The 26,589-nt window shown below is 46.2% G+C and overlaps 1 protein-coding gene across 1 annotated transcript; it reads left to right on the forward strand.

Annotated features, from left to right (window-relative positions):
• Nucleotides 1-1,357: 1,357 nt before the first annotated feature.
• Nucleotides 1,358-13,822, forward strand: LOC136973153 (acetylcholine receptor subunit alpha-like). The gene is made up of 6 exons (XM_067267852.1): nt 1,358-1,611; nt 10,258-10,302; nt 10,516-10,625; nt 11,969-12,149; nt 12,242-13,051; nt 13,347-13,822. Exons 1-6 carry the CDS (start codon nt 1,405-1,407, stop codon nt 13,488-13,490), a joined length of 1,497 nt encoding a protein of 498 aa, XP_067123953.1. The 5' UTR covers nt 1,358-1,404; the 3' UTR covers nt 13,491-13,822.
• Nucleotides 13,823-26,589: the final 12,767 nt, after the last annotated feature.

The raw sequence follows: 26,589 nt of genomic DNA on the forward strand, positions 1-26,589 counted from the left end.
CAGCGATGTGGCGATTAATCGCGACTTCTATTCACGCGCTTCTGGCTTTTTGTAGCGCGACTACAAGTCGTCACGGCAGACTCGCTCTTACGCTATAATATCTTCGCAGAGCCGTAACTAGGGAATGGCCAACGCGGCTCCCGCCATAGGCGCCGATTTAATAAAGGCGCCAACGGGAAGGTTTTGGAATAATATGTATTCGAAACTAATAACACAAACGAACTTCTATAATTATATTTATACAGTATTTATTATCCGTAATTTCTACCAACATATACTTCAGAAATAAACCACCATTTTTATTTTTATTTAATAACAAAAATTAAAAAGGCGCGCCATTTTTATTCTTGGCCATAGGCGTCCAAAATCCTAGTTACGGCACTGTATCTTAAACAACTAGGCTGAAATAGTCCGAAATGGCCGGGCCGGAAAAATAGTCGGCAGCACTCGTCTTCTTCGAAAATCTAAATTTTAGTATTAGTTGTTGGTTTTTGAGTAAATAAATGGCGGGTCTTCGACGTAACGTTTTCTTTACAGCCTATATTGGGGAACAAATTTCACCTTCCGAGCTAAAACTCGGAAGGTGAAATCTAAAACTTTATCCTCTAAAACTTGCCGACCGGAAAAGACGTAAATATACTGCACCCCACCCCGGTCGACGTCTCCGACGTTCTTTCGCCGGCGGAAATTTAATTCGAATTTTTTTCCGACGTTTCGAGGCCAGAAAGCGAAAACGAATCGCGATTATCGGGGTTGGAGGCCACCCCGTCTCGTCCCCCTAATTATTCTACTAAATCGATCGGCAATTACCAAACGAAAGTCTCCCCGGTCCGATTCCGGAAGTCGGTCCGCAAACTCTTTCCGTTCCGCGTAAACGGCCTTCGACCGGTAAAAAAAAATAGCCCGAAATTTCCCGGGCCACCTTCCGTCGTTAACGGAGTTTTACGCAAGGCGGCCGTCCCCCCTTCGCACGTAAGCTACGAAACGGAAAATCTGCCATCGATCTTGGTCGGGAATCCCGCCGTTTTCCCAATCGATACAAACCGGAAACGGAAGAGTCCATCGCCATCGTCCGGGTAAACTACCAAAACCGACCTTTGGTCGAGTTTGGCCTTTAACCTTCCGGCGCGGGTATTGGATTTCTTAAGCCGGCGATTAGAGATTAGAGGAAGAGGGGAGCGTAATTGTCGGGCCGGGTTAAAGGTGACGTGGTTCTCTGCCCGGAGCGACGGCGGGACCGGGAATCGATCGATCGGTGCGCGTTTTTCACGCCACGGGAGCGGGAGGAAGGGGAGCGAGCGGAGAGAGAGAGAGAGAGAGAGAGAGAGAAACGACGGCGCGCGGCGTCGATCGATTTGTGCTCCGACCGCATCCGCGCATCCCGGCCGAGGACGGAGCGGACGAATGGCCGAAGCGGGGCCGAGAGAAGCCCTGCGCCTGGCCCTGTTGCTGGGCCTGGCCTCGGCCGCGGTCTGTCAGGGCCACCTGGACGCCAAGCGTCTGCACGACGACCTGCTCAGCGATTACAACAGCTTGATCAGACCGGTGGCCAACCAGTCCGTCAAGCTGACCGTCAAACTCAGCCTCAAGCTCTCTCAGCTCATCGACATCGTGAGTACCTTTCCTTCTGCCTCTTCCTCCGACGCCCGACCCCGTCCGCGCCCGTCCTCCGCCGCCTCGGACTCCAGATGGCGACACGCGGCTGCCCGGACCGGAAGTGGCCGTCGGCGCGGCGCGGCGCGGCGCCTCGGCCGCTATTTTTCCGGGTCTTATCGCGGAGCGGAAATAACCGGACGGAACGACCCGGGGATTTAAAGTCGGAGAGCGAATTTTATCCCGGGGCCAGTAATTTGTTCATCGGCGGGTGAAGGCGCGACGGCGGTCGGAACAACTCCCGTCGTCCTCTTCGACGAGTTTAAATTCGTACGGAAAGACAATCGAAGGTTGGGACGAGAACGATGTTCTGCAGATTGGGCCAAATTTTGTTCTCCTCCGGACTCCTTGTATTTGCAGGCGGAAACGGCCCGCTGCTATAATTTTAATTACCGGATAATTATAAGGCACGCGTCGGATAACGTTTATCGGCGCCACGTCTTTCCTCGATGATAATTCCGACACCGGAAAACGAGCAAATTTCGACCCACCGTCGCGACGGAATCGGTCCGGAGACGTTCCGATACCACCGAAAATCGATACCGACACCGGTACGGAAGCGCCGCACGACGGGAAAAAGAGTCGAGCCCCTTTTCGAATTCGAATGCGACGAAAGGCGCGACACGTGCCAAATCAAACGGTAAAAGAATCGACCGGGCGACGTTAAAAAGCGGGCCGAGGTGTGTAGTAGTTTCTCAACCCAAGAACCGTTTAAGCCCGGAATAAACACTCGGCAACCGTCCGGCAGAATACGTTTTCTCAAACGGAGTCCGGATGTTATCGATCGTCTTTGTCATATTTAGAGGAGACGGATGGCCCGTGTTGCCACCGGCCCGTCGCTCTTACGTAATTATTTCGCTCCATCCCCGGTCTATTAATCGTCGTCCGGGGCCCCGTGCCCCAAATTGCTAGGCCCTACGCTTAGCGCATCCTTTTCGGGTCGAGGTGGGATCCGGATAGAGCGTTATCCGTGCCAGTAAATTTGGCCCAATCCGCGAGAAGATTATTTACGGGTACCGTCGGAAATCGTCGTCCGTTATAATTCCCGGGATCTTGTGTTTTTTATTACGCAAATCGGTGGAAAGTTCTCTTCTTATAACAGAACGGAAATTTCCTCCGGATTTCGCCGACCCACGAATTATAACTTTCGGAATACGCGGTTAAGTTACCAAACATAAAATGCGCTTTTAGCGTTTGGGTTCCGTACGGGGATCGTCGGGGATGTCGTTTATACGTATGTTAAATAGCCGCGGGCCTACCGTCCACCCGGAGGAACTCCTTTGTCCGTTTTAAAACCGTCCGAATCGAATTATTCGCTTCGACCAGTAATATCGACCGAAGAGATACGAAATTATCCGTCCCGCTTCGGGTTATGTAATTTTTTCTAAAACTGTTAAATCTTCGCCGTCCAACGCTTTGGTCTTAGGTCTACGGTCGAAATCTCCGGTTACTACCCCGTATTCGTGGACACTTAACGCGGGTGATGACCCTAGCGGATTTCGCGGCACGTAAGAGGATGCTCGGTTGGAAAGCGGGATTGTTGCAATCCGAAATTTGCGTAATGTAACGACTATAATATCGACGTAATCCTTAGCGAGTTCGGGTACGAATTGGTAGTTTACGTCTTTATTAAAAATACAATACCATCGCCCGAGTCGCGTTTCTTTCGATTTTATTTACATTATAATTAGTTATTCGAAAAAGAGGACGATAATCGTTGGTTTGGCGTAACGAAACGTACGGCGATAGCGGTAATAGTTTGAGTCTTTTACTTAGACGAAGAGTGCGACAACCGATGGAAAAATCGCGGGCCGCGGCAGTAAAGTCTCGGCATCGTTAAAAAGAAAAAGGGGAGACATTTAAGTGCCGACCACCAACCCATTTGCCGGGAAAACAATTTCTAGTATATGATAAACGATTATCACCCCGGTTCTTTAGATCGTATTCCATAAATTTCGACGGATAGCGATTATTCTTTACGTTTCGTTTGCCTTTCGTTTTCTTTTCTTATTTTAAAATAATTTTGTAAAATTAAGGACGAGAAAATCGGGACTGTCCGAATGCGGTCTTTGTCTTTTACGGCGCCATCCCGACCCCTTAAAACAGACCGATTCAAAATTCAAATCTATAGCTACATATTCCGATAAAAATAGCCAAATCTCGTCTTTGGGCCGCAATTTGAAAAAATTGTACTTGTATAAATTTTCACTGTCGTATCTCGGAAAAGGAGTTAGATAGACGACCGGCACGACTCCGCGGCTAACGGGAAAAGTATGACGTACAGGGGCGAGATATTACATATATTTTAAATTAAATTTTAAAAAGACGATTAAAAATTGTAACTCGGCAAGGTGACCGCCGTGTCGCAATAAATAATTGTTCGTTTCCTTTATAATACGATATAAAGATTCTCGGAAAATTATAATTTTGGCGGTTTGCGCGAGTAGATTGGCCGACGTGGCTAAAAATGACCTACACCGGATACGCCGACGTGGGAGGCGCGGATCGATAGGCCATTCGCTACCCGGGAGACCCGAATCGTCCGGGTGGCGGCCACCGCCTTCCCGGACGCCATTTGGCCTAAACCCGATTTTTAGCAAAAGCCGCGAGAGATAGAAAAAGACGGGCCGGGCGCGAACAAACCCGGGTTTTGCGGCCGCCACCGGCGACGATTCGAAGAAGGAAAAGCAAACGTCGTTCGGCCGTTTTAAGATACATTCTTCGACGTTATCCGGATGGCTCGCGCACTCTTCCGAGTCTTTACAAATAATGCCGTTACTCCCGCCGGCCGGAGGGGCGGACGATAAAGATTTATGGAATTTGAATTTGGGCCCGGCGGGCTAATCGGTGGCCGTTATCCGACACTTCAATTTTCCCGTTGCGCGTTCTGTCCTTTATTTCCGGTCGGAAACACGTAATACGTTTCACGCAAAACGGAGAAGGAGAGAAAGTAAAAGCAGAAAACGACGGTATTAAAACCTAGGAAATTGGCAGAGAAAGCTCGATTATATTTTCCTCTGGGACTTATCGAAACGTCGATTTTAATTTACTCGCAAATCCCGGGGAAAATTCCCGGTTCCCTCGCTAAACCTTCCGTCGGATTTCGGAACGAATTTTCCGCCTTCTTCCGTTTTTCGTCTCCGGCCGTCAATTTGCAAATTAATTTCCCCAACCGCCTCTGGAAATTAACGGGCAAAACATTTGTATAATTTTGCCGGGCCCAATTTTTCCGCTACCTTCCGGTACGGAGCGGGCTACCGGGGTACCGGGGTGCGACGAAATAAGCCGTCCGCCGGGCCGAGTGCCGCTAGAAACCGTATTACGTCGACCGGCCGGGTGTAATTTCCGTCCGCTTCCGAAATGCCGGGTCGATATCGCGACTTATCGGGTCCTCCCGCGGAGTGGGTAAGTCGAATAATTTCCTGCCGGCCATCGTCCGTTTGGGGTTACTTTCTTCCGTTCGTCCCCGGTACGATATTAGACCGAAAAGCTGGTTTCTATTTAAAATTTGACACCCGGCCGGCGGGCGGAGTAACGTGGCGTAGGCTACCTATTTACGTCTCGTCCGAAAGATTTCGCCATTTAATAATCGGCGATAAATACTCGTTGCCAGTACGGGAACGGTGGACGAAGGACAATTTTTACAAAGTAGCCTATTTGTAAGTAATCCGTCCGACCGTTTTGTTCCACTCCGCCCCATTTTATAAAGTACGGTTTAAAATTGCGCTTTTCTCCGCGTCTAGCCAATTCTCGTTTCCGCGGAAACACTCGTCCGACTTTTCCCGGGTTTATTAATCCTTTCTTCCCACGTTCTTCTTTGTTCCGACCTCCTTCCTCCCGCCTACCCGTATCGATTCTTTCCCTCCGAAACATTTGAAAAATGAAACGCCTGTCGTTACTTTTTGGCATTCAAAAGAACCCCGGGAATATCCCGGAAAATTAACGGAATAATTACGCCCGGTCACAGATTCGCCAGTAATTTCTATCCGCAACTGTCGTAACACGAATTACGTATAAATAAAATGTAAAAACCAAACATTTTAAAAGAATGTCTTCCCCTTGTTAAAAACTTGCCGTTCTAACAGAGCGGGAAGCGAAAAGCGAAAAGGGCCGGGGATTAATTAATCGACTCGAGAAACTGTACTTAGTTTTGAAAATGTTAATGCAAATAAAACGAAGACGGAACACGTCATTTTTAGTTTTTCGTGGTCGCGCTTTAAGCAGACCGGCTTCGATTTTTCCATTCAAATATAAGAATATTAGAACATTTTATTCTCGTACCGGGAGGGTTCCCCGGGCGGGTGAGGGCGCCGCACCTTCGGAAACCGTCCCGGTATAGGCGGGTTCTCCTTCCCGGCCCTCGACCGCTCCCGCGAAAATATCTCCTCCGTCTTCCATTTTTTCTCCAATCCCTTATCGGGGTCGGGGGTAGGGACGTCCGTAGATTCTTCCTCCCGGAATCGGCCGGAAATAGCGGCCGTCGGAAACCGTTCCCATTCGTAGTGGGCCGCCTTTGTGGTCGAGTGGCGTAATTTCTCGACGATTAATTAGGAAGAGAAACGGGGCGACGGGATTTGCGGAGGAAGGACGTAATCGACCGCCGACGTAATATCCGAAAGGGGACATAAAGGAGGAGGCGCGGGTCGAACAATCGCCCGCGTCCAGATTACCCGCCGTAATCCTTCCAAATGCCTTTGTGACGGGAGATTAGTTTCCCGGGGGGACGGGACCGGACCGGAGATTTGCCGCCGGGCGTCTACTTATTTATTTGTTTAATAAATAGGTCGAGATCTAGATTGGTGACTTCTTAAGAGGCTTTGCTTATCTCTGCCCTTCATTTACCCGTCGATTAGGAACCGGCCCGCCGCCGGTATTAGCGCGCTTACCTTTTTCTCTATTCTTTCCTTACTCTTCTGTTCGGTTACCTTAAAGCTCTTTTATTATCGGACCTGGCCGTTAATAAACCAATTCTTTTTTCTATACCTACCGTTATTTTAACCCCAGTCCCGCGTCACCGCCTTCCGTATTATTCGAAAAGCTTTGTCAAATAATAGGATTACCGACGGGAAAAATGCAGATTGGCCGGTAAGTTCGGACACGTCCGACGTTTACCCCTCGTCCGTTTGTTAGTTTCCGGGAATTTGTCGTCTCCGGTCCGAAAAGGTTCCGTTTATCCTCGAACTTTTCGTCCGCGCCCTCGACCCGGCAGTTTCGAGTCCTCGGAAGGCCAACTCGGTCTTCCCGAAAATTCTACGGGGGAATTTTGGGCTTTCCGTCGCGTCTACTTTCAGAACGTTCTAAAACAGAAAATTATTTACAAAGCCCAAAATTTTTTTAAGCCAAGAGGTTATTTTGACATATTTTGCAATTGGTATCGTTTCGTTTAATCTGGAAATCCGTCTCCTTCTCCATTTTTTAAAATTTGTAAACTCGCGGACGACAAATAATTTCGGCCAAACTCTTATTTAACCGGCAAACTTAAAATGGGCATCTTGGGAAAACGACGATAAAAATCGACGGCCACCAACGAAATTAACATACGCTAATCTCTCGTAATATGAAAATTTAGCGTCACACCTTACGTTCGTACGAGGATAAATGACGAGAGCGAATGGAAAGACAAAGGCCGTATCGTTAATCGCGAACAAAGCGAAATATTTCTTCAATTACTCGAGTTATCATATTTCCATCTAATGTATACAAATCGATACGAAGACGTAGACGTGTCGGGCATCGACGTTCGTTATACGCTATTTCGGATTGCCAGCGTACGGTACGCGCCTACTCTCGTTTAGTATATCGGTTTTTTATTTTACGATACGTCGACGGTGCACCTCCGCCTTTTAATTGATTATATCGGCATTATAATTAATACCGGGAAACAACGACGACAATAATAAATGTAACATTAGAATACTTACAATACGAATCAAATTTAAATGTATTTAATACAGTACGTGTAGACTATATTTATAGAGGTGACATTGTATAAAAAGGTACGATACATCTATAAGCGTGCAATTGATAAAAAATATATATACGAAAAACGTTTGGCTGAATTCAAAATTATACAAAAAAAAAAAAAAAAAAAAAAAATTAAAGAACAATTTAAAATAATGAAAACACGAAAATTCATATCAGTTAAAATTGTGCGAACAAACCAGTTAATTACGGTATAGAATACGTTTGCACGTACAGTACTGTACTTTTAACGGTAGTATAATGGAGATACGATAGGCGCTCCGTTGGTCTCGTTATCGGCCGTAGAAGAAAAGAATGGTGAATGGTCTATGAAAAATGGATTGACGGTAATGTGGAGTTTACAGACAAGAAATATTACGGGTTCTTTTATCGGGGATTGTCGGACAAGGCCAATAATTATTTGTTATACAATTATGATATTTGAAAGAATGTACGCCTTCAAAATATTTTATTGGTTTTATAAGGCGGGGTAATCCGAGTCGTATTCTCGTATCTTCCAGATTATTGGCATACGGAGAAGGTTTCGGGGTTAATGTAGAAGAAAAGATATCTTTTGAATTTCTTTATCGGCCTTATTCGGAAGGAACGGGGCCGTCCTTCACCCACCGGACGGACAAGGAGTAGTCGGTCAAAAGTGGATTAAAAATTCGTAAAATAAACGGATCTTCGGACAGATTTGGACGAAATAGTCCTACGAAAACGCCACAATATTCTGCCATTTAGAAAATAATCAAATCCTCGTCGCCCATTGACAAGGATTTGACTATCTTCTAGCGATAAGTTTATCTCCCAAAACCGTGCAAAGATACTATAAATTTTTCATAATTTATGTGTTTCGATATAAATTGGGGGAAGGTGCGGATTGCAAATCGACGAACGACGCGTAATAACGGTCTAATATTTAAATTATGCGATAACAGAAAGTATCGTATTTATAATGAGTCAGATTTAGTAAGAATGGGTGGCGATGTAGGATTTTAATGCGGTCGGCGTACGCTATAACCCCGGAAGATATATTGTTAAACTTCTTAATTAATGTAGGCCGAGAAGAAAAATCCCTCTAATACGGAGCCTCTAGGAATCCCTCATTGGCGTGAATCTCCTAGGCTTATTTTACTTCACCTCGATAAGAAATAATTGTTTAGCCAAGTACTGTACGTAGCAACGGATTTGCCTAGGTCGAAATAGTCACCGAGTAAATTGAATTTAGTCGTGTTTTGCCCCCGTACATCACGCTTTTCCCAGTAAAAATAGAGTACCGCGGTCGGTCGTCTATCCGCAATAATTTTTCGAGGGAAATAACGTTGGTAGATTGTCGATCGAGGTCTCCGCGCCTGGGTGTTCCGTATCTAGCCTTTACTTTCGTCTGCCTAATTCCGTTCTCCGGGTTACGGAAGGACGAAATTGCGGACAGACGATTGTCGGTAGGAATTTATAGGTCTGAAATTTGAAAATTGCGTCCCAATTAAAAGTTTAGCGAACGTAAAATAATAATATCGCTCCCGGAGAGTAAGTTTTAATCGTTACCTTCCCGCGCTTTCTTTTCCAGACGAAGACGTTTCTTCGGCCTCTTCCCGCCCGCAAATATGATATATTTTTTTAAACGGCTTTCTGCGGCAGAAGAATTTCTAGAAATTTTCTCCCCGTCCCGGTAAACGATGGGATGGCAATTTTTCTCCATTGCCGACGAACGGTTAGAATCGCGGGTTTGGGCCTCCTCCGTACGCGGTAGAAAAAAGGTGGGTGGCCGAGTCGACTTTCTCGCGGATAAACCCACGGTTTTCTTTAATCCGCGGCGGTATTTTCATTTCGGAGGCAGAATTTGCCGGCGATATTTGTTTTCCGCCAAGTTCTAACGAAAAGGAATTCTTTGTCCGGATCGTTCTTTAATTTCATTTTGCGATATTTCCCGAAACGATTTACGGTTAATATCCGATAGGATTTGTCGGAAGGGGCCGGTCCTTTACGGCTGTGGCGGCCGTCCCATTATCTTGTCGGTCGAGATTGGATTCTATATCCTCTTTCCGCCCGACCCGCCTCATTTTTATTCCATTTTATTCGACTCTTCCACCCAATCTCATCTGTACGGATACAATACAATATATATAAGAAACACCTTAAGGTAGGAGTTTGATCAAACCGCCAATCGCGCCGGAGAAATTTTCTCTACACAATGTTTTAAATCGACATTTATTACTTCCTCTTTCCTATTATATCCACGCCGTTATTAAATCTCTCTCTCCGCTTTCGTCTTTGCCTCCCGTCCCAATTTTCTCTTATTTTCCAAAATGTTATTTTAACTATTTTCCCGCGATTTTCGTTTCCCTCGGAAATCGCCTCGCCTTCGGCCCATACCGAGTTGCGTTAACCCGCTTTTTCCGGCGCCCCGTCGGTCCCCCGACTATTTCTCGTAGGCCACGCCACCCTTTCGCCCACGAAGAGGAAGATCCCTCTTCGCCCGGGTAACTCGTCGGGTCCCGCCCGACCGGGTTAAAATGCTTGGAAGTTTCCTTCACCCGCGGTTTTTGCCGCCAGAATTTATGGCGGAAATTGTTTAATTCGAAATCGGTCTTATATAATTTAAATGTTCGACGTAACCGACCCGAGATTTTTTAATTTCAGAATCTGAAGCAGCAGGTGATGATCACCAACGTCTGGGTGGAACAGGTGAGCCCGTCCGTAAATCCTTTTCGCTCCTTTCGACCTCGTTAAAATCTAAACATAAACGCGACGTTTGCCTCGTCGTTGCGCCCGAGGTTTAAACTTTATCGGTTGGGTGTTAATTTAGAAATAGGTGAAACGGTCGAGGTCGAGACGGCGGAATTAAGATCGACATTAATCGTTTCTCCGTCCTTGACTGGTAATCGCGTGTCTCGATAGGTGTGGCAAGACTACAAACTGAGATGGAACCCTTCCGAGTACGGAGGAGTGGAGATGATCCACGTGCCGGCCGAAGACATCTGGCTACCCGACATCGTTCTCTTCAACAAGTAGGTAACCTCTGTCCTTTCTCTCTTCCTTACTCTTTTGCTCAGCGCCGGGTTTTCGTTCTTCCCGCCTGTCGGGAACGACCGTTTTCTCGGAACGGCCAAACGGCCCAACCGAACCGGTAGATTTCGTCTCCCTTTAACCGATTTCCATTTAAATAAATTACGGCGTAAGACCGGTCGAGTCGACCGAGGAAGAGAATTTCGCCACGGTTAAGATATTCTATGTATATACGTATATATTAGCAAAGAATGCTCGGCGTTGTCCGGAAACTCGGGGAGGGGGTTAAGTCGTCTCCGTTATAAGGTAGATTATGTTTTCCGTAGAATGACAGAGAATAACTATACGAAATTTGGTGCAAATCGGTCAAAACGTTCCGAAATTTGTGGGAATGAAATCGTAGGGCGAGAGTGAAGAGTCGAGCTTTAATTACGATAGCTTTTGTACTGTATTGTACTATACAGTTCGTCGGAAGTAATAAGCTTTCCAACGTCCCCGGCCGCGATGAATTTTGCGATTTTCTTTTAGACGTCTTATCGTCGATTAGGCTCCCTGGCACACGCGTACTGTACTGTGCAGTACATCCGAAGAGTAACCGAAAGAATTCATTTTACGTAGGTATCTAATAACGTAAGAGTAAATCTTATTTTTAAATAATGGTACGATAGAATTAACACTAAGACGACGAACAGATAAAGTATCGTGCAGAAGTTTAGTTTGATATAAGGGCAGTAAATTCGCTCCTTATAGTTGTAGGTATCGGATAACATAAGAACACTGTAGGATTATAATAAACGAACGACCAAGCTGATATAAGCTAAGCGTACACACAGCTACCAGTACTGCCAGAACCGAAACCGGACCCACCAGATGGCGAAGGGAATGGTGGAGCGGACGAACAACGATGCCAGACATATGTCGGTGGCGGTGCATTTTCCTTTTTAATATTAAAATAACCTACAGCCTACGTTCGTCCGGTCCGTCTTCCGTAGGTCGTTTCGGAAGCCAAATCCCGACACCGCGGACGGAATCGGCATTCTTAGACCGTAGTCGGAACAATTGCGGAGTGTTGCCACTTTCTGGAGGCGAGACGTCCCCTCTTACCACTCTCGAGCACTCGGCCCCGGGGGTGCGCTCGATCCGATGGCGGCGCGTGTGTAAAGTGGCGGAAGCTTGGGACTCGGTGCGACTCGGACACGAAGCTTTAAATAAGAAAATCTTCCGCCGGTAGGAGTAGATTCGTTTCCCTTTCGCCTGTGGCTCGGTTCCGTCGACGAGAACCTTCGCCTTCGTTTTGCCGTCGACGGTCTGGCGTAGGAAATAACCTGTGTCTGTCGTTTTGCAGCGCCGACGGCAACTACGAGGTGACTCTGATGACCAAAGCCAAAGTCTACTACACGGGAGAAATCGTCTGGAAGCCGCCGGCACTTTATAAGAGCACCTGCGAGATCGACGTCGAATACTTCCCCTTCGACGAACAGTCCTGTCTGATGAAATTCGGCTCCTGGACCTACGACGGACGAGAGGTGAGAGTTTGGCCGGACCCGTCGTCTTTAGTAAGTAACCCGGAGAACGAAACGCTTTACTTACTCCCGCGGGCGGGTCCTGTGTATTTCAGGTGGATCTTCGCCACACCAAACAGATCGGCGGTTCTCCCACCGTTCTGATGGGCATCGACATGAGCGAATTCTACAAGAGCGTGGAATGGGACATTTTGCTGGTACCGGCCATCTACCACGAAGGGTACTACGAATGCTGTAACGAACCCTATCCGGACATCACCTTCAACGTCACCATGAGACGAAAGACCCTGTTCTACACCGTCAACCTGATCATTCCCTGCGTGGGAATCTCCTTCCTGACGGTTCTGGTCTTCTTCCTGCCCTCGGACAGCGGCGAAAAGGTTACTCTCTGCATCTCCATTCTGGTGTCGCTGACGGTCTTCTTTCTTCTCTTGGCCGAGATCATCCCGCCCACATCCCTGGCCGTTCCCCTGTTGGGAAAATATCTCCTCTTCACCATGATCCTGGTCACCATCTCCACCGCCGTCACCGTCGGAGTGCTCAACGTCCACTTTCGATCTCCCACCACCCACGAGATGTCGCCCTGGGTCAGGAGGGTGTTCATGCACGTGATGCCTCGATTGTTGCACATGCGCCGGCCCACCGAGACGTCCGAGGACAACGGCGGTCCGGTTTCGAGCTCGGAGAGATGCAAGTGCAAGACCGACGTTTACCGATGGGGACGAGAACCGGCGGTAGAAGTGTACCATTTGGGCTACAAAGGCAACTCCCGAGACCTGGTACACGAACGCAACGCGGGATGGGAAGAGAAGTACTGTAAGTACTGCCTGAGGGAGATGCAGAGGGCCACCGAAAGCGTCATGTACATCGCCGAGTACATTAGAAAAGACGACGAGGCCCAAAGCGTAAGTCCACCCGCTTTTAATTCTCGCGGCACGTTCTAATCCACGAAAAGTCAGTTTGTCCCGCTCTTTCGGACCGAATTGTGTCGAAGAAGCGGAGGAAACCGACAATTTTCTGTCCGCCGGAAATAAATGACGGGAATCGAATTAAATTACGGAAGAGACGGCGGCCGAAATTAATCACTTCGGCCGAAAATTCTACCCGAAGTAATTAATTTTGGCCGGGCAATAAAAGTATTTGCCAAGTCCGGCGGGTGGGAAGGCCATCCACCGATTTGCTCTCTTTTTCTTTGTTCAGGTAATCGAGGACTGGAAGTACATCGCCATGGTGTTGGACAGATTGTTCCTGTGGATATTCACCCTGGCCTGCATCGTGGGCACCTTCGGCATCGTCTTGCAGGCTCCTTCGCTCTACGACGACAGAATGCCCATCAACGTCTGAGCGCCCGTCCGCGCGCTCCGGGACGGACGATTCGTGCCAAACTTATTGGCGGAAGAAAGTAGCCGAGGCGGGAGGCGGGAAGGAAGGCCCGGCCCAGGCCGAATAATTTCCCCCTCCTTTAGAACCCGTCTACGCGGGCCGCCCGGGCCGGTGAGGGCGGCGCCCGAAGTCGGTGGGGGGAACCGGGAGAAGAATTCTTCTTCGGCTGGGGTAAACCCACAGTTTATTCCGGCCAAATTCCCTTATTTATTAGAGGAATGCGTGGGAAACGGCGGACGCTTCCGAAAACCCAAGTCTCGAGCGGGGCAAAGGAGAAAATTAAGAAAGACTTCTCCGGGGTGGGAGGAAAGTGGGGGCGCCTCACGGGCCACGAGAGCCGACGGCGGAGAGGTTTAGGTAAAGCCCGGTACTGGCGTGCGGAAACCGACGACGTAACTTTTGCCGCGAAAGCCACGTCTAATTAATGCCGAGTGGAAAATTTTGGACTCGAAACGGAAAGCGGAAGGGTAAAAATTAGGCCGACGAGAAGGCCGTTTAGCCACCCGGTGGCACAGGTAAGGCGGGACTACGGCGGTGGGCGAGGCAAAAAGTTTTATTCAAACTCTAGGACGTTAATGTATTTCGTTTCCGCTACGTCACCGCCCGATCTAAATATTAATTCAAATAGTAATTCGGGTACCGACGTATCGGATATTCTCGATATGGCCGCCATTGGCAAATATTTTATTACGCCAGTTCTTATTTTTTGTGGTCTTTTATCGGCGATAGGACGGTAAACCAACTTTGAAAGTTTAACGGATGCGAAGAAGACATTTTCCAATACCGGCGGTAGCCGTTTGTATTTCCGGGGCATTTGGACAGTACCGGGCTTAAAGATTAAGATCCGGTTAAAGGGAAGGGGCGAAGACGGAAGCGTCGGCCGTTGCCGTTTGGTCCCGGGCCTTTTATTTATAAAAGAAGGAAGCTTCTTCCGTCCCGACTCGGCTCCGACGGTGGCCGAACCGCCTTACCCGGCCAAAAACGGCGTCTTCCGCTCTCTACCTCCCGACGGGGTAGAGGCGTCGGCCCGACAAAGTGCCAATAGAGGTCTCCCGCCAAACTAGCGATCTTTGGACCGGCGGCGGAGGCGTCCTAGACTTTAAAAGGCGGAGTAATTAGAAAGGGGTTTGTTAAGAGGGGGCGAGATTATCTGCGGAAATAAACTCTTTGTCTTCCTGGGTAAAAGCTATTCTTTGGAAATAAAAGGGAGAGAAAAGACCGGCTTTTCTCCTTCCCGAAATAGAAAAATGCGGACGCCGCCGAGGAAGAATGTCGAAGGTTCCGGGGCCAAAGGATTCCCGGGCGTCTTTTCCGGATGGCGGCGGTTGGCGGCGTTGGCGGGTGGAGAACTAAACGGGCGCTTCTTTCGGAGGTGCGTAGGAAAAGAAAGCTCCGACCGAAGGCCAGAGGGAAAGAAGAAGGGGGAATGACTGACGGCTACCGTCGGAAAGAGGCGCCAAACATACGGGACGTGGGAATTTCTCCCTAAGATTCTCCACCCGTCTTAGAAAATCTCCGTTAGAAGAGGAAGGAGGCGCGGACCGCGGCCGGAAAAGAAAAAGGGCGGATCCGTTTGGCTACTTCCCGTTTTTCCGCAGATTTCGGGAAAAGTTTACGAAGAATCCAGTCAGACATTTCGCGGCCCTCTCTTCTCCGGTGGGACCCGGCTATTTTCGTTTTACCGTTACGTACGACGACCACCGATTTTCCGGAGAAAGCTTCCGTTTCTTCTACATTCTACCGAGCGCGCGACCACCGGGAATGGGAAATGAAAGGAGTTAGGGGATGTTGCGTAGGAGAAAGGAAAAGTCTGACTAAGTCGTTAGGCCAAAGTCGGGACTTTCACCCGACCTCGGGCCACACTTAACGCATTAGTCTTTAGGCCCGCCCGGCGCCTAAAGACCAATGCGCATCGATCGGGAAAAAAAGAGACGGAGGAAAAAGCACGCGCCCGTCCCGCCGGGCGGCCGACTAGAATTGGCCGCCGAATTTTGTAGAAAGAGCTCCCCGATTTAATTTTCCGAAAAAACGAACAAAACTCGTCCTACCCTTCCCCGAGCAAAAGGTTATTTAACGCTCCGTTCGGTGGAACGTAGCGAGAATTGCCTTCGTATTCGGACTTTACCTCCGACGAAAAATCCCGAGGCCAATTATTATTACGACCGGTACGCGTCGGTTAATTTCTCGAGCCGTTTTCTTTTCTCCTTCAAACATCTTTATTTATCGCAATTTTAATACGATAAAATTTAATAAATTAAACGGCGAGAGCGGGAGCTAGGATAAAAAATGGCCGAGTAAGTCTGGGGGAGGAATTCGAGTCTCGGTGGCTGCCATTTGTCGACCGCGACAAGAATGGAAATTGGACGCCCGCGATCGATCCGAGGTACGGCGAGTTTACTATTACCGGCTAACGTCATTTATTATCGGAATTAGCCATACTATTTTCGGTGGGAAAATACGGATATTTTGCCCATACTATCCTCTGTAAACGAGAAGCGACACAACTATCGTTTATTACTAAATAAAAGAAGACAATCCCACGTAATATCCAACCGACCCGTGGCAATTTCGCGCGGGTGAAAACGGTTTTGTAACCAATTTCAAACGTGGTTATAATACTCACGACAATGTTGCCAACATTTTTATTAAGGCTGCGATTTGACTAACCACTTTCCGGTAGCCGGTACCCCTGGCAGTCCTTTGGCGAAAACCGAAAAAAAATGCAAATTTCTTTGCCGGTTTGAATTTAAACCGGGGCCGCGGTGTCGTGTAAAAATCTACCGACTCCGACTAGGGGCGGACTCGTTACCAAAATAGGCCCGGGAATTCCGATGTCGTCGCGCCACTTCGGATTAACAGATTCGATAAATGGAGTTCTAATAAAGATAGAACGTAGAAACGTTTCTATTCCAAAGTTAATTGACTCCTCTAAGTAACGACACAGTCAATATATAAATAGGTATTCGATAATTTTTACTTTCCCGGCTGTTATATATAACAGAGGATAAGTGTAACCGTGGGTCTAAAAATGACCCCTCCCAACATTTTACACTTTTGGACTCGGACACCTCGACGTGTCGGGATACGCAAAAGATTCGGTTTTTTTTCCGTACGTATAGTCGAAGCCCGTTCGAAGCCAAACAACTTTTGCGGTTTATAATCCCAGTCGGACGGTTTAACGCGGGAGTTATTAAGCTTCGAAGTGGTTGAACTAAATCGTGCTGCCGACATCTCGGGCGAGAACGTCTTAACGGGTTCTACCGTACTATTATAACGTGACAAAAAGCTTAATTTTCGGGTTAGAAACGAGTTCTATAAAAAAGAAAATTGTCAACGCTAATAACCAGCAAAATATTCATTAAGTCCTACCGCGCTGGAGATACGACACGACTCCTTCTGTCTCCACTCTGTCTACCTTTAATTAAGAATCAAAATGTAATATCTTAATTTCCCTTTACACGCCAGTTACTGCGCCAAATTTCGTTTCTTAAACTTTACCCAGAGAATAAAGAAATTAGACGCCAGCACACACGCGCGAAGTTTTCCCTTTTATTTGATATTTTTTGGATTCGGAAGGTTTCCAGACGTGTAGATTTGCGAGAAACTCGGCGAATGAAATTTGACACGATTTCGATCCTTTTCCGTTATATATAGTCTACCTAACAAGCTGGCGAGTAAACGGGAGTCGGCGGATTTTTCACCGCAGCCCCGACCTAAACTTCAGCCCGGTCGACCAGAAATACACTAAAATGAAAGTTATTGGCGATTATATTTGGACCGGGCAGACTTCGCTCCGGTCGCTCTCTCGGTCGTGGCACGGCTCGTGCCGTTTTCGTTATCTAAAAACTTCCCGCGATACCACATCCCACCGACAATTTTCCGCCGTCGTCCGGCTTCCGTTCGGGCCGGCGGCGTGTTTATCCACTTCGTATTTGTGGCAAAAACTCCGGATTTTTTCCGGACGGCCCGGGACTCGGCCTTCGCAATTTCTCGGGAAAGCGAGTTCTAGCTCTCGCCACCGTCGACCGCCTGCGGATTGAAGAAACAACGCCACGGAAACAGAAAGCCGTACTTATTTTAGACCGTCGACCGGGAAAGGGGGCGAGAGGGGAGCGACTCCTCTCGACCCCGCCGGAAAACCGACGAATGTCGGTACTCCGTTTATCTTTCGTTTCCAATGGACGGTCCCTCCGTGTTTGCGAAACGCTCGACCCTTTCCGTACGACGGCACGACGGCTTTCCCGTCTTCTCGTTAAATTCCTAGTAACCCGCGGAGCTACGTCGAATTACCTCTCGTATTACGGTCGTACTTGCCAACCTTTTGGGCTGGGCTATAAACTCCGTACCGCCATCGAATCCGTAAGAAAAGTTTGCGTGCATCGAACTTTTACGGTACGGATACGGAGTTGCGGACTACACGCGCGCCAAGTAGCCTTTCGATCGGAAATCGAAAGCCGGAAGTAGCTAAAGAGACCCGGACAGATGGGGACTACGATCGCATTATTGGCAATTACTGCCGGAGCTGGTATTATCAATAAAGAGCCGAAGGGCGCGTCCCGTCAATATAAGCGGAACGATATAAAATTTAACGTAAAAGTTACTTCGATACGAATCATTAAAGTGTAGTTCTGGTAAATTTCGTCCAATTACACCGAAAATGAGTTTGGTTCTCTGCGGATACGGATACGGCCTTACGGTACTTTATAACTCCCGCCGCCGATGTCGGTACCGACGTTGACAACACTTAGGGTACCGATACGGTACGGAGCTTATAACCCAGTCCTTAGAATACGGAATAGCTGGGACCGCTATTCCGTATTCGATGCTCGTATTAAATACTTTAATAAACAGAATTGAATGTTATCACTGCCTACGATATCTTACAAAGCCATTGCCGTAAACACTGTCGCGGGTATGGCAATAGCTTTAAACTCTAACGCCGTCATTTAAAAAAGATCAAATATTTTACGAGACATCGTACATCTCGGTGTAAATTTATCGGGGGTCCATCTCGATGTCTGCTCAATCTTGACATCGCGCGACGAATGCCTCCCGTTATATGCTTTTGTGCCGCGTTTTGCTTCGTTAATAATTTCTTTTGTTACGGTACAACGTATTCACCGCGGTGGCTATCGGTCGGTTCGTTGACTTTGGCTGCAATTATTAAGGACGATGATTTTTCGGGTAATTATCTTTTATTTATCTTATCTGCCATTTAAAATTATCACATTCGAGTCAAATTTCTCATACACACACAAAAATACCGTATTCACCTCGGTTCTTTCCCAATCCGAGAACGTCGTTCTGGTTGGCTTCGGTCGTTCGTAACGAAACACGTACAATGTCCTCGGCGTGTATATTAGTGTCGGACTCGTTAGACGAAACGTTTACGCGATAACATCAAAAGCGGCGAGTCCACCGACGGAAGGTATCGTACAAAACGCCGATCATAACGTGGCCGGAATTTGCTCGTTCGGGATTTAGGGTTCTCCGTCGTCGTCCTTAACGCACCGTGTACCGAATCTTTCTAGAAGGCCCCTGCTCCGAAGCCTGTTCCCGGTACCGTCAAGCCCTTCTGGGTCCGAGTCACTTAAATGGTTCGATACGGTTTTTCGGAGTCGGTGTGCGGAAATATCGGAGAGATTGCGTCTCGCTCGGAGACGTATTCTTAAGTCGGTCCGATTTTCGCGCTTCTTCCCGTAATTTTCTTCCCCGACGACTGCTCTTCTCGAGTCTGTGGAACAACGAGTAAGGCGAGTAAAGTAAGTAAACAAAAAAATAAATCGCGCCCTAAACCAAATTCGAAAATCCCATCTTTTTCCGCACGACGTGATTACGAAATCGGCGCCCACGCCGAAAGAATCGAAATGTTCTTAATTAATTCCTCTCTTTTTCTACGCCCGTGTTCGATATTAATCAGTAATTACGTACTTTACTTTATTTTCGACAATGCGGCCGTTAACCTTTTTCCAGTGTCTAAAACAAAATACAAACACACCGTAACAAACACACAGAAAGAACGAAACTAAGCGTACCGTACTATTAAAAGCGCGGCACCTGGCATTACTGTCTTACCGTCTGCAATTTTTTTATTTACCATACTTTGAGGTCTACGCAATGTTTAACTAGCCTATTACTGTCGTTGTTGCGACTGGCATTTCAATTAGCGATACGACACGTTAAACCTTTAATTTACGCAGCGCGCGTCGTATAACTTTCGTCGGGTTCGTTTCGCTCCTTAGTCGCGCCACCGGGCTCCGCGGCGGCAAAAGTTGTCTTTCGGTTCTTTCCTAAAGGCGACAAAAGAACGAATTACCACAACTTACAAAGACAATAAGGAAAAAGTCCCGGCGACATTTGGTATCGCCATCCGTTACGATATTTTATTTTAAAAACGATTATAAAATGGCATAAAGCCTAATAATCCAGCTTTTAATTTAACTAAATATAAAAACATCTTACCGTTGGGGTATTTAAAGTTTGTTTACGAACGTTTTTCGGCTCCATTTATCGGCCGAAAATTGTCTTCGAATTCGGAACGACACGAAACATTTCGTTTTCAAATTTCGAACGGAATTAACAAAAATATATTTAACGAATTTTTAACTTTAAAATCATAAATAATAATAATAATAAACTATCTGCCAAAAAAGTTAATACGACACTTTTTAAGATCGACAATCGCGCAATATTGTTGCGCATTACAGTACATATTACCCGGTGTTATTACTCGTTCAGAGCGCTTTTTTAATGGCGTATGTCCGCGCCGTCGAAAATCGCTTTACTTAACGCATTCGTTTCTAATGTTTACGCGTAAAGCTATCTACGGCCACGAATAAAGAAAAAATCGAGATATTTTTGAAATTTTCCCCGCACGCCGCGTTGTTAACTTTAAATCGCGTAACTTTCAACCTCCCCATTCGAGACACGCGCACCTACGATATATAGGCCTATAATTGTCATTTTTTAAAATACTTAATTAACTTTAGGGCCGCACTCGATTTTACGCCAATTTTGGGGCCGACCGACACCGATACTAGATCGAAGTATTACTTCGATCTAGTATCGGTATAGGTGACAGGTAGAGATACGTTTTAATATTAAATATCCTTCGGGGAATAAAGCGAAACGGACACGCTTCGAGTACACGCGCCAGATTCCGCGCGGAAGAAATCGACGTGTCTACGATAATATAACAGTTCAAGTTGAAAATTTCCCGATAAAATTCACTTTCGTCTTTTGTTTGAACATAATATCTATATTGTATATCTGCATCCGTATATATATTAAAAGCAAAATGTTCGGTCACCGCCAACCGAAACCCGAGCCGAAACTAACGATACAAATAGAGAGTCGACTCCGACTGCTCGAAATTTAACCGAATACTTTATCCACCTTCCGAAATATTGTGCTTACGATAAAAGCAATCCGCGTGTATATATTATTAATAAAATAATCCGTCGAATGTTCCGTCGCCGCGCACAAATAACGTAAATTTAAAAATTTGAAAATTTCGAACAATTGTCGTCCGTCCGTCGTTCCTTACTCTCGGGAACGGAGTCTGATAGACGAAATAGGAGACAGATACGGCAACTCTAGGGCGGGAGGCCCAGATTTACTATATACGAACTACCGATACGACCGGGAAGTCGCGTTATTTCGATTCGAAACTTTTTCCCCCGAAAGCGGTTAACGGACGACCGGCGCGACCGCCACGTTAAAGGAAAAGTACGAAGTACGGGGCGAGCCGCTACTAATAATTTGATATATTTTAAAGTAAATAAATTAAAAATATTATTAAAAATCGCAGCCCGGCATTGCGCCGATGTGGCAATAAATAATTGCTCGGTTTTATTTCGTTTCGTTTCGATTTAAATTAATTAATTTTGATTTTATTTTGAATTTTACTTTTACTTTCGCTTTCGCCCTAAAGGCCAGTTTTAATTATTATTTCGTTACTTTTAGGTTTGATAAACTGTCTACCCAGTTTTAATAATTTATGCGCAGTTCTGTACCTTTCTCTAATAATTTACTTTACCGAGTTTAACTGTTTTCCTATTATTTTAATATATTTTAGTTACCGTGGCTCTCCCCGTAGGATTTTCTCCTCGAAAGTCCGTAGCCTCCGGGGGAGAATACGGGCCCGGGACGAAAAGCGCCGTTTTAGACGACGGAGGGACGGTGGTAAGGCGGCCGATCCGTCGGGCACCGACTTTTCGCCTTAACCACCAAAGGCTGCGGGTCTCGCCTTTGGCGGTTAAGGAGCCGTCCACTATCCCCGATTTCTTTATTCCAAACCCAATAATCGGATAGGTGCCGCATCGAAAAGTCCGACGGAATGCGAGTGTCGCGTATTTATCCGTCTATATACTATCGAAAGTCCGTCCCCGGGCACGAAGGGGCATTTTTAGTCGGGCGGCCGGAGAAAAGGCGCGGGTCCGGGCGTATTACGTCGATTTCGACCGTTTGCTAAATAATAGCGGTGGTGGGGTCCGTCCGCCCGGCTTACCAAAGTCTTTATTATCGGAGAAACGAGCGGGAAAAGCTCGCCGGAAAGGAATATTTTCTACTCGGTTTTGGGACGGGATTTGCTCCTACCGGTTTCGGTCGCACTTTCGGGTAATACGGAGTCCGGGACCGGTTCTTTTAGCGTGTTAAGGATCTCCGGTAAAGCTACGCGTTACTAGGTTAAAAATTATACTTACCCGGTTTGTTGGAACTATGACAATCCGCGTTCGTATTTTTTTTATATTCGTACTTTTCTCCTTTCCGCTTCGATCTTGCCGATAAAGGTAATTTCGTCAAAATTTTCCGGACGAAAAAGAATGTCGCCGGAAAATCTCTCTTTAAATGTTGGACTAATGCAAATGATTCAGTCAAATCAGAGTTAACATTTAACAAAGAAAGTTTATTTCTACGTCTAATCCATTCGAAAACAGGAAAGAAAGTGCGCGGGAAAGTGGACAAGTGTTTACATAAAGGTCATAAGTTATGTCACCCGCCTGACACCTGATCGAGGTTCACATACTTAGAGAAAGGGGGTGCAGGGTGACAACAAATTCCACGAAACTTGCTACAAACAATTGCTACATTAAACGTTACGATTTCTTTCGTAACTTCCGGAAACAGTTTCGTCGCTTAGTTGGTTTTCTTTGTAGAAATAGTGCATTATTTAGACGCGTCTACAGTTTTTCTACTGGTAATTTCCTTCCGTTCGATACGGTCGACCGAAGCCGGGTTCGCGTTGGCGTACGAACCGCGGAACCGTGGCTAAGTGTTGTTTGCACGGTACCACGTGACACGAACTAAACTGAAACGTGGTTGGTCGAAAAGATTCAGTTTAAGTTTCTCCGTTTAAAGAATTGTCCTCGCGCATAAGGGAAAATTTAAAAGTTCCGAGATATTTTACTCGTTATTAAACAATCGATATTTCTTATAGATTAATGTAAACATTACTTAATTAGTTTAGAAATATATTACGCTACTGTTAACCAAGTAGTAATATTGTATTGTAATAATAATAATATTATTATTATATTATAACTTTTCTCGCTGTCCGATTGGGTAAAAAACTGCGAATGATCGAACGAACCGAAATTCGGCAGAAATAGAGATATTTTCGGCTCCGGACGAACTGGAAGTCGGTACGAATTTCGTAGCGCTTCGCGTGCCAATGCCAACCTAGCTTTAGACACTTCCGTTAGGGTAAAAAGTGCGCGCCACACTATTCGGTCTATTTAGAGAAAAGTATAAAATGGGCCGCGAACCCGGATATTTCCACCTTTACCGTCTAATCCACAAATGTAAACTCCGACATATAAATTACTTAATAGGACAACGAGTAAATTCTCGCGCCCTAGAAAACCTTTCGGCACTTCGTATCGGAATTTTCGAAATCCAGTCACTCCCCCAAAAATTTCATCGACGACGGCCATATTGGTGGAAAGCCGATTTTAAACATTTTTCCCCGAGCGTAATTTACGCCGTTAACTCCCGGATTTCCGAATAGCGCGCGCCCTTTTCTTCTAATTCTTCCCGTTTTGTCTCGGCATCCGTACCTAAACCGATGGACCTGTTAAGGCGCGATACCGTCCCGACTCATTATCCCCTTTATATTTTTGAAAAACTCGACTCCGTTTCATTCTCGTTTTCGAGTACTGGTGACGGTTATCCGGCGTTTGGGTCGTTCCGAGGAAAGACTTCCTTCTTTCTACTTATCGCTTGTTCCACGCGATAAGTAGAAAGCCAAACTAAAAATTTTCGAAATACGTATTCGCTTCTCTACGTACAGTACAGTACGCGAGGTCTGTTCCCAACTCGATCGTGCCGGACGTGGTTCGAGTTGGCGTCGCTCGGCGCGTAACAATTTATTAGTCACGCCAGTGAAAATTATGAGATTTGGAAAAAATCATTACCTGATATAGAACATTAAGTGTCGATTTTCGCATTAATAACGCCGTAGAAAACGGGTTAAGCGATTTTTATCCGATGCCGGTACAATATAAAAATGTCAGAATTCGCGTTTTAAGCGTTTTCTCGCCACTCGAAATTTCTCGAGGAGTAGTTTGGGTACCGTTTTTTTCTTTTTTTGCAGTCCGAATTATTAATATCCTTTTATTTTCGGGTCGTTCTCTTACCCTGCGAAATTTAAATATTAATAACCGTTCTAAGGTTATGAGTTACGAGCGAAATTCGGTTTGTTCGTTAAAAATCGTGGCAAATTGAAGATTCGCCAGATACATTCTATTCAAAGTTATTGCGTAAAACGACTTTCTTCGCGTCGAGCAACGATTTGGCCAAATTAAAAGCGTCTCTTCCGACGTATTAACGCGTTACGTCGGGTTTTCATTCTCGACCTCCGTCTTATCGCGGATTACCCCCACCCGATCGAACATCGGCCGCCGCTCCCTCTTTAATCAAAGTTTCGAACCAATTGTCTAGTATTTACTTTTTATTTGCGTTTCGCTGCGTCGTCTACCGAAAATATTTCGCCAAAAAAAATCTACGTTACAAGAATGAGAAAATTTCCGTACCGAATTACGGCGGCTGAAAATTGAAATCTCGGTAATTCGCGAATCGCGTCAATAATAAAAGAAAACTTTCGACATTTACTCGAAAATTTTCGCAAAGGCCACGTTATGTGGAACGGAAGCGACAGATTTCACAAATTAAAGATTTCTTTCGATGAATTGAAGACAAATTAACGTCGCGGTTTCGATAACAATACGGTGCTATCCCATACTTCGAACGACTCGGAGTTCGAACGCCAAATTTGCCAAAAATTTGCAGCGGAGTTCGAACTGCGCCTACAATCAACAAATGAGTTCGAAGCTTAAAATAAGCTTAACAAAAGATATAAATTCAAATTAGCGATAGTATGTTACAGCATTACGGCATTTATTATTAAACCACACATTTAAGTTACATTAAGTAAACAGTCCCGTTAAAAATACTCAAAAACTAGAATTCTGTTCCAACCCATTAAGTATCGCCTTTACTCGAAGCACTTCGCTATATCAGAAATATCGATCGCGCACTAAAAAAATAATAAAACATTTTTAAATCGCCATCTTCGGGTTAAAGACCGTCGAACGCGAAAGTTTGAACGTTACTTTGAAAACACGCGGAACAATTATTTGATCGGTTAGCCCGCCGGTGGCCGAGTGGACTCCGTTTCCGGTCATTTCGGCGGAGACCGGACCAGACCCTAAATACTGGGAGTTCGGTCGTGGGTTCGCGCCTCGCTCGGGCTGGCAGCGTGGAGTTTTCCGGGTTTTCTCCTTGCCGACGACGCCCGAATAAGGTTCAGCTACCCATAAAAGTCCTCCCGGAAGGCATTCTATCCCCCTGGCGTACGTTTAGTCCGTCTTCTGTAAGTCCGGCTCTTCGGTCGCCTAGCGATCGATTTCGAGTCTCTCGGAGTAAAAGGCGAATAGCCAATAAACTCCTTACGAACCTCTTAGAAAGATTCGATTGGTTAATAATGACGAAGTCGAGTATTTCATTACGTAATAAGATTTAACTTATAGTCGTATTTGAAAGACAGATCTCTAATTTATGGCTGTGTTCCGAAAATTAGCTTTGTATATTTCGAGTATCCGTAGATGTTTCTGAAAACTTTAGCGGAAGTGTGGCCATGTTTGAGTTTCAGAAGGGTGTGTAGAAAATGAACTCGGTGATGGCTTTCTCGCTCTACACCGAGGTGAAGGCCATTGGGATTGTTTAACGACTGGATCAAATCGGGTTCCCGTCTCCAGAAATCCAGAGAAAAACCACTGTTTATTCCATCAGAATCTAGAGACCCTTATACATTTAAAACGTCAGCCTACAGAGCCCTATTCAAAAGAGCGTTCACTCGCGCCGCCAACATCGTCGACGGAGCGATACATCGCACGCGTTAGAGAAACGCGGGTATCCTTCCGGCCTAGTCCAAAATCTCACCCGTAAATATTAGTCCGGGTACACATCTAAAAAGAACGAATCTAAAAACCACAAAGTCGTCGGATTTAACCGACATTTTTCCAAGGTTTACAAACAAATTGCGAGAACAAACCAACCGGTATGTCCTAGGCGAGAAACTTAACCGCGTTCGCTTTATTACGAAATGCCAAGGACCCTATCGACACAGAGAATTTATCCGGGGTGTATTCCGTCCCCATTATATATAACGGATTGAACAAAAAATTGGTCTTCTTTGGAGCAAGGACTAGATCTCTTTACGAGCGTACCGAGGAGCACCATTATTCTATAATAAGGGTTTCTCCGTGGCGGCATTAGCGACATCCGCACCCGTCGACGAAACGAGGTAATCCACCCGAGTAGGAACTGGACCAATCCGAAACATCTCGAGATACTCGAAATATACAAAGCTAATTTTCGGGCACGGCCACGAATTAGAGATGCCGAAACGTTCTCCACAGCCGGAGATTTATTTTTCAAGTACGACTATAAGTCAAATCTTATTACGTAATAAAGTACTCGATTTCGTCATTATTGACGTCGGCGTTTTTAACCAACCGAATAATTGTTTCGCGAGTTATTAAAGTACCGTTCGAATTTT

Source organism: Centruroides vittatus, unplaced genomic scaffold (genome assembly GCF_030686945.1).
Source record: "Centruroides vittatus isolate TY-2023 unplaced genomic scaffold, ASM3068694v2 contig_3093, whole genome shotgun sequence".
Classification (NCBI taxonomy): domain Eukaryota; kingdom Metazoa; phylum Arthropoda; class Arachnida; order Scorpiones; family Buthidae; genus Centruroides; species Centruroides vittatus.